Source organism: Garra rufa, chromosome 18 (assembly GCF_049309525.1).
Source record: "Garra rufa chromosome 18, GarRuf1.0, whole genome shotgun sequence".
Classification (NCBI taxonomy): domain Eukaryota; kingdom Metazoa; phylum Chordata; class Actinopteri; order Cypriniformes; family Cyprinidae; genus Garra; species Garra rufa.
The window spans coordinates 33,992,687-34,001,242 of record NC_133378.1 but is presented as its reverse complement, the minus strand read 5'-3'; the positions used below and the strand labels follow the sequence as shown (position 1 = coordinate 34,001,242).

The following is an 8,556-nucleotide window of genomic DNA, read 5'->3' as shown; positions in this document are numbered from 1 at the left end:
TCAAAAATTAAGTTACGGTTGGAAATGTACAAAATATCGATAATTTTGAGCCATACAATGTATTGTTGGCTATTGCTTACAAATATACCTGTGCTACTTATGACTGGTTTTGTGGCCCAGGATCACAAATTGCTTTTACGCTTTGGTTTTTATTAAATGGGACTGTCTAAATTGTCTAAATTTCTCTAGCTTGGACATGTAAATTTAAATACTACTGTATCTGACCAATAGATGGAGCTAAATACCTTTCTGTCTTTAACATCACAGTTCAATCTTCGAGGATTACTATGGGTTGGTTAGTACTGAGAAAATATCAAATTTTCAAATATCTCAAATATAATATTTCCTTCTCAAATATCTATATTAAATGTAGGCCTGCCACAGAACAGAATAAAACTATGAATATGTCTTTGAATTAACATTAATATTGTATAATGATGTTCTTAAAGTGTTACAGAAGAAATCTTGATCATATATTTTACATTGTAGCTTTACTACACACTCTAATTCTGATTTATTTTAATAAAAACTATGTTAAATGTTACAATAAAAACGTAAATTAGGTTAACTGTATACCTTATATGTACATAAAAATGATATTTTGAAAGTATAATTTGTAATTTTACTGGTATTTTGGTAGGAAAATGCATACATTTAAATGTAATTCTGTAAAAAATGTTATTTTTTTTATTTAGGACTGACCTGAATAAGACATTTCTCATAAAAAAAATCGTTTACAAGAGAAATTAATAGTTGCATTTATAAAAATGACCCCTTTCAAAAGTTTACATTTTGTTTAGTGATAGTCCCTTGTTTGTCCTGAACAGTTAAACTGCCTGCTGTTCTTCAGAAAAATCCTTCAGGTCCCACAAATTCTTTAGATTTTCAGCATTTTTGTGTATTTGAACCCTTTTCCAACAATGACTGTATGATTTTAAAATCCATCTTTTCACACTGAGCACAACTAAGGGACTCATATGCAACTATTACAGAAGGTTTAAACTCTCACCGATGCTTCAGAAGGAAAAACGATGCATTAAGAGGCAGGGGTGACAACTTTTGAACAGAATAAAGATGTGTACAATTTTCTTATTTTGCCTAAATATCACATTTTTTTCATTTAGTGCTGCCATTCAGAAGCTACAGAAGATACTTGCATGTTTCCCAGAACACAAAATAAATTAATCGGATCTTCCCTGATTTTCAAATTCCAAATGTTTCCACCCCCCGACTCTTAATGCATCGTGTTTCCTTCTGGAGCATCAGTGAGTGTTTAGACCTTCTGTAATAGTTGCATATTAGTCCCTCAGTTTGAAAAGATGGATCTCAAAGATGGATCCCAAAATCAGTGTGAAAAGATGGATCTCAAAATCATACAGTAATTGTTGGCATAGGTTCAAATAGACAAAAATGCTGAAAAATCCATTTGTGAGCCCTGAAAGATTTTTATGAAGAACAGCAAGCAGTTCAGAAACAATTCAGGACAAACAAGAGACTCATGAACAACTATCACTATACAAAACAAACAAAACAAAAAGAATCAAGCTTATGTAAACTTTTGAACGGGGTCATTTTTATAAATTCATCTTATTATTTTCTCTTGTGGACTACGTAAACATCTTTTATGTGAAAAAAAATGGATTCAGGTCAGTACTAAATAAAAAAATAACATGCAATTTGTATGATCCCTCTTATTTTGGTACAATAATTAACATTTTGCAGATTCTCCAAGGTGTATGTAAACTTTTGACCTCAACTGTATATTTCAGATTACTGTAGCTGATGATTAGATTCTGAATTTCAAGGAATAGTTCACCCAAAGTTTATTTCTTCATTCTTCACAGATCTGGAGACATTTAGCATTACATCACTTGCTCACCAATGGATTACTTGTGAATTATTGTGATGCTTTTATATCAGCTGTTTGGCCTCTCAGAGGAACCATTGGTGAGCAAATGATAGTGTTAAACTTCTCCAAACCTGTTCCAATAAAGAAACAAACTCATCTGCATCTTGAATGGCCCTGAGGGTGAGCAAATTTCAATGATGATACAGCATGAATCAACCCTAACTGCATTTAAACCCATATCCTTCACCACTAAACCACAGTACCCCTTGTGCAAAGACACAAAGTCAACACGCTTCTGTGTGGCAGTGATGGTAAGTCACGAATCAACCCTAGTGGGATTCAAACCCACATTCTTTGACCACTACACCACAGCACCCAAGTGCTGCAGGCAGGCAGCAGTGTGAGCTGGAGGGAGGGGGATGGAGCTTCTGCATGCAGTACGGAGCACCGAGTCTGAGTGACGTCTCTCTGCTCTCTGAGGATCCGCGTGTGTGTGTTTTTGCATCGCGCTCCTGTTTTGCATCTACATCAGTTTTTCCGAACGACTCCTGCTCGCCGCCTGTAAGAAAACACAGGAAAAGTGAAAGTGACTCGCGTAGTATGAAGGTAAAACACAGCTGCATCTGATCGTGACAGCTGAGGTTCTCGCTCGCAGTTCGACTCGTTACTTATCGATTCTTCCCGTTATCTCGTGATCGGTTATCGTGACCGGGATCATGTCAGAAGTGCTTCCCTACGAAGAGAACATCTCGCATTATGGCGATGATGGAGATGAGGAGCAGCTTTCCCTCACCTGCCGCCTGCAGAACAACAGCAGTAACTTCTTCAGTTCGACGCAGAACAAACGAGCTCCGAAACTCGGGCAGATCGGACGCAGTAAGAGAGGTGAGGAAACAGCATGTTTACGTTGTTTCGTAAGTGAAAGACGACTAAAAGTGCGTTTTGAAATATATAAATATATATTAATATTGCTATATTCAACAAACTAAAAAAAAAATGTAACTGAGGAGTCGAACTAATGCTTTGTTTCCTCTATTACCTTTAATCTGATACTGATGACTTAAATATGCAAATTTATGGCATCACGTGATGATGTCAGCGTGATGCGTTTGCATTAACTTGCTTCTGAGTTCATAATGAATTTTCGTTTGATGGCAATTTGTTTTGTTGTCTAGTTAAAGATGGCTAATTGACTAATAGAAACTTTTTTTTTTCATTTAAAATGAAAAAGTATAGACATATAGCCATATACATTTTAGGTGCTGTAACAGTAATTATTTTTGAGGAATTGTCCAAAAAGAACAAAAATTACACAATAAAACAGCTTTTTATTCAGTTTTCAGTAAGTCGTTTGATAGCTTTGTAAAAGAATCTGAAATGTAAGTTATTATTCACTGTTGTATATAAACTAGCTTCATAGCTTCAACTGCTGCAAAACAAAACAAAAAAATGAAAATAAAAAAACACTACAGTCTAAGCTGGTTTTCTATGTTTTTTGAAGCGTGAAAGACATGAATAACATAAAAATTTTATATGGAAAAAACTGCATAAAGATTTTTTTAGATATTTCCTTTTATTTATTTATTTATTATTTTCTTAAAACATTTTTTTTTACTTTTTATTTATTTATTTACTATTATAAAAAAACTGCATAGTTTTTTTTTTATATTTCCTTTTTTATTCTTATTTTTTTCTTTTTTTATTTCATTTGACTTTTCTAAGACTGCATAAAGAATTTTCTTTAGATATTTCCTTTTATTTTTTATTTATTTTTTATTTCCTTTTTTAAATTTTATTTTGCTTTCATAAAAACTGCATAAAGAATAAATATAAATTAGATTCACAGATTAATTGCTGCTGCTGCTGCTGCAAAAAAAAAAAAGAAGTTAAATTTAAATCAAAATAAAAAAACTACAGTCTAAACTGATTTGCTATGTTTTTTGGAGCTTGAAATACGTGGACATAAAGAATTTATTTTTAGATATTTCATTTTATTTTATTTTTTCATTTGTGTTTTTTTTTTCTTTTTATTTATTTTTACTTTTATAAAAACTGCATAAAGATTTTTTTAGCTATTTACTTTTATTTTTTATTCTTATTTTATTTCCTATTTTAAAATTGAATTGAACTTTTATAAAAACTGCATAAAGATTTTATTTTTATTTTATTTTGGTCTTATTTTTATTGGTTTTTATTCATTATATGTAACATTAGTCCATCCAGTATTATCAGGTCATACCAAACAACATACTTAATCATTTTAATAAAAAAAAAACAACAACGCTACAGTCTAAACTGGTTTGCGTGAAATTTTGTATTAAAAAAAAATAACGATTCCTTTTTTTTTTTTTAGATATTTCCTATTTTAAATGTATTTTATTTTATTACTTTTTTACTTTTATAATATTTCTTTTTATTTTTTCATATTTTATTCTTTATATATTCTTATTTTATTTCCTTTTTTACATTTTATTTTACTTTTAGAAAACGGCATAACGATTTTTTTTAGATATTTCGTGTTATTTTATTTCCCTTTTTAAACTTTTATCTTGTTTTTATTCCACAGACTAACAATAGATAAATAAATAAATAAATAAATAAAACCTTGTAACTTTTTGCAATTCAATTAAAAGTAATTTCAATCTAATTTTAAAAGTAACAAATAATATATTTAATATTAGTCCATCCAGTATTGTCAGGTCATACCAAACATACTTAATAATTTTCCTAGAATTAGAAAATTTATATTTAAAATAAATTAGCATGTCATTTAGTTTGATTTACATTAGCTTACGCATTTCAAATGTGGTTTTTGCAGTCGGCAAAGCCAAACTGTCCGATTCTTGTCCTTAAGTCTTGTCATCTCTTGAAGGGCATCACAATTTGACCCCAGTGCCTCTTGTGATCTCTCCTTCAGTTGTCATAGAAGACGACAGAATTGACGAAGTCCTGAACAACACGGCAGAGAAGTCATCGGCGGGAGTGTAACGCACGAGGACATTGTTAAAGCGGCAGGAAATCGTGGGTTACGTGCATTCTGCATCGAAAGCACTTTGCAGTCCCTCTTAGTATGGGTTGAATTACACAGTGCGGCAGCAGGCGAGGACAGCGTCCCTGCTGCGGGCATCCAAATGGAGGAAGCGGGGGTCTGTCTGCTTTCTCTCTTTAAGGGCATGTTTCATATCCCTTCTTATAAAGTGACATCCTACACTGGACAAACAAGTCCTATGTTGTTTAATACATGTGGAGTTGGTCTGTAGTGGTCCAGATTCAGTTTATATTGTGAGAGGAATGCATTGATATCACAAGCACAAACGTTTCGTTCTTTATTTCGCCGTGAGACTGAGCACTTGGTTTCTCCGTATCTTTCCGTGCACAATGAAAGTGTTTTTCACTTTAAATATCTTATTTATGGACACGTTTTTTGTTCTTTTGCAGAGAGAGCAAATGTTTTTTATAGGACGAGAGAGGAAAGACTACTTTTTTTAAGTCGATTTTTTCATGTTGCATATTGTAATTTTTTGATGTGGCTGCAAACTGCCTGCTTAGCCTGAGTTCAAAAGCTTATTTTTATATCAAAGAGCTATTTCTGAAAAGGAAAAAACTGCTTATTTGAGTCGTAGTCGTAGCACTTTCAAACGTGGTTGTCACAGCTCTCAGCTCAATGGATTTCTGATCACTTCTGTGCCAAAATTTTCGCATTATATGCCAGTCGACTAGTGTTTCCGTTCACCCGAGTAATGTGAAGTTTTCCAGGCCTGCCTCTCATATATGTTTCAGGGCTTTTTTAACTGCTCTTTTTGCATGAGATAGGCACAAACGCCTCCTTCTGTGGCAGTGAATTACTAATATATTTCCAGTAATGTTACTCTGAATGACAAACCTCAGACTCTTGAATATCGTGTATGTTGCACTTCTCTATAATGTTAAACAGGGCTATATTTGCAATGAAATGTATGACCAATAAAATGTGATTATATAGCAGAACTCCACCACCCTGAATGTATACTATGTAAAAATTCTTCCCTTTGTTGAAAACGTAGCTTCGGCCTTGATTCTACGCTTTTCTGTATTCCGCTTAAAACAGGGCTGTTTGGATGTAACAGAAATTTTGACCCATAAATGTGCAATAAAAGAATATCATTGCACTGAAATATATGTTAAAATACCCAGTTTCTAAATATAATCTTGAGGTTTGAACATATTATATACAGTTGAGGTCAAAAGTTTACACACACCTTTGCAGAATCTGCAAACTTGTTTTAATTGTTTTACCAAAATAAAAAGGATCATACAAAATGCATGGTATTTCTTTTATTTAGTACTGACCTGAATAAGATATTTCACATAAAAGATGTTTACATATAGTCTACAAGAGAAAATAATTGTTGAATTTATAAAAATTACCCTGTTCAAAAGGTTTTTTTTTGTTTGTTTGTTTAGTGATAGTTGTTAACAAGTCCCTTGTTTGTCCTGAACAGTTAAACTGCCTGCTGTTCTTCAGAAAAAAACCTTCAGGTCCTACAAATTCTTTATGTATTTGAACCCTTTCCAACAATGACTGTATGATATTGAGATCCATCCTTTTTTACACTGAGGACAACTGAGGGACTCATATGCAACTATTAAAAAAGGTTCAAATGCTCACTGATGCTTCAGAAGGAAACACAATGCATTGAAAGCCGGGGGGTGAAAACATTTGGAATTTGAAGATCAGGGTAAATATAACTTATTAAAAAGTTAAAAGTTATTCAGGCAAAATAAGAAATTGTATGCCCCTGGCTCTTAATGCATTGTTTTTTTCTTCTGGATCATTAGTGATAGTGACCATAAAAAAGTAAGTAAACCCGGTAACCTTGTAGAGAATGAATAGAATAAGCTTCACCTACAGGAATTACACTGATATTTCATAACCAGAAGTTCATCTGGCTGAAACAATAGTCACAATGCTTAAAAGATCATGACGACAGCTCAAACAAAACACATTTTTGTATAGAAGAATTAATATGTGCTACCATTCAAAAGTTTAAGGTCAGAGTTTTTTTTCTCATCTGCTTTTATTCAGCAAGGATGCACTAAACTCGTCAAACTGACAGTAAAGGCTATTATTAAAAAAGATTTCTATTTAATATAAAACTGTTCCTTTTAACTTTATATTCATCAAATAAATCTAAAACAGAAAAATGTATTAGGGTTTCCACAAAAACATTAAGTAGCAAAATCATTCTCTAAAGTAGCAGCCATTGATTAGGGCTGGGTAAAAGTATATAAGCTTTGTGCTTTGTACTTTTAATGTGAAACAGTCAAGATTTTAAATTCTGTATATTTACTACAATATTCAAACAATAAATGTGCTGTTTAAAACAAGTAAAAGATAGCTGTAGCGCCTCAGTTTGAGAGAGGCGTCAACGCGAAGTGCACCTCAACTTTTCACCTCCACCGGTTTCAGCACAAAATAAACAACCGAAGGTATGTTAAAAGAAAGACGAAATAACGAAATATATATCCTGTCTCATGTAACCGCTCAGTCAGTGTTTCAGCCGCGCAAAGACGTAAATAACAGCTTGTATATATATCAAGTAACATCACATTTAAACCTCAGAAAAAAAACATTCGGTGACCATACGCTCGTTAGTCAGCTAACGTAGAAAAATGAACTTTAGGGAGGAGCATTTCTCTAAATATGTGTTTCATATAACATATTCATAATCGTTTTTACAGTTCTTTAATGTTTAATTTATGTTTGAATGACAGCCAGTTAAAATAATCAATTTAATAAGTGTTTGCACTTGTCGCGGTTGGTATGGGTCAGTAACCCGGATGCGCGGCCATATTGACTATACTCGAATGTAAACAACCAAACAACTTTGGTTTGGATTGCAAACCAAAATGTTCTGCTGAATTAATTACTGAATTGATTAATGTACTACTGAATACAGTGTTCTGCTCATTTATGCTGTTTAAACCACAGATTAAACGCTGCTAAACCATATAGAGAAGGATTAAGTAAGCAGGAAAGGGCACAATATTTTGACAAACTAAAGCTATTAGGTGGTAAAAATACGTACAAGCAATATTAATTAAGATATTAGTCTAATATTTCACCTACCTGACTGGAAATAATAAGAACAAACATAAATGTAGTCAAAATTCTTGCCTTGAAAATGCTGGTTCAGTTTGACCAACCACAAACGCCTTTTGTTCCTCAGACAGTTTTTAGCACTCTTCACATTGATTTGTTATAACATTTGGCAGTCTATAGTACTCCAAAAGTTTTTTTCTGGGCCAACCGATTAGTACAGCCCAAAGCATGACAATAATTTACCATTTTCAGCAGAAATAATCAGCAAAATATGCAAGTTTCATTTGGTTCAGTGGCACTGTTTACGTTTACACTTTGAAATATAATAATACAGAATAGATTTATTTTAAATTGCAAAAATATTTCGTAATATTTACTGTATTGTGATCATTGGTGAGCATACAAGAATTCTTATCCCAAACTTTTTAACAGTGATGAAAAGTGTTACATTTCCACTTTTAATCTCTGGAAACGTTCCTATTCCCAGATTGTTTATTCAGAACTGAGTTTAGTGATCCACAAAGTCCAGATTCTCCTGAAAGCAACCTGGTCGTGTGAAATAAAAGTGTGCAAGTTCTTCTCTACCAGCTCATTAAGACCCCCCGGATGAGCAGGCAATCAGGTG

General features: G+C 32.8%; 1 protein-coding gene across 1 annotated transcript; it reads left to right on the top strand.

The window, feature by feature from the left end:
- Positions 1-2,210: 2,210 nt before the first annotated feature.
- Positions 2,211-6,148, top strand: camk2n1b (calcium/calmodulin-dependent protein kinase II inhibitor 1b). The gene is made up of 2 exons (XM_073823612.1): positions 2,211-2,734; positions 4,767-6,148. Exons 1-2 carry the CDS (start codon positions 2,566-2,568, stop codon positions 4,835-4,837), a joined length of 240 nt encoding a protein of 79 aa, XP_073679713.1. The 5' UTR covers positions 2,211-2,565; the 3' UTR covers positions 4,838-6,148.
- The last annotated feature ends 2,408 nt before the right edge of the window (positions 6,149-8,556 follow it).

Coding starts and splice junctions, on each gene's coding strand:
- camk2n1b (XM_073823612.1), top strand. CDS start 2,566: ATGTCAGAAGTGCTTCCCTACGAAGAGAACATCTCGCATTATGGCGAT. Junction 2,735..4,766: donor GATCGGACGCAGTAAGAGAG/GTGAGGAAACAG, acceptor TCTCTCCTTCAG/TTGTCATAGAAGACGACAGA.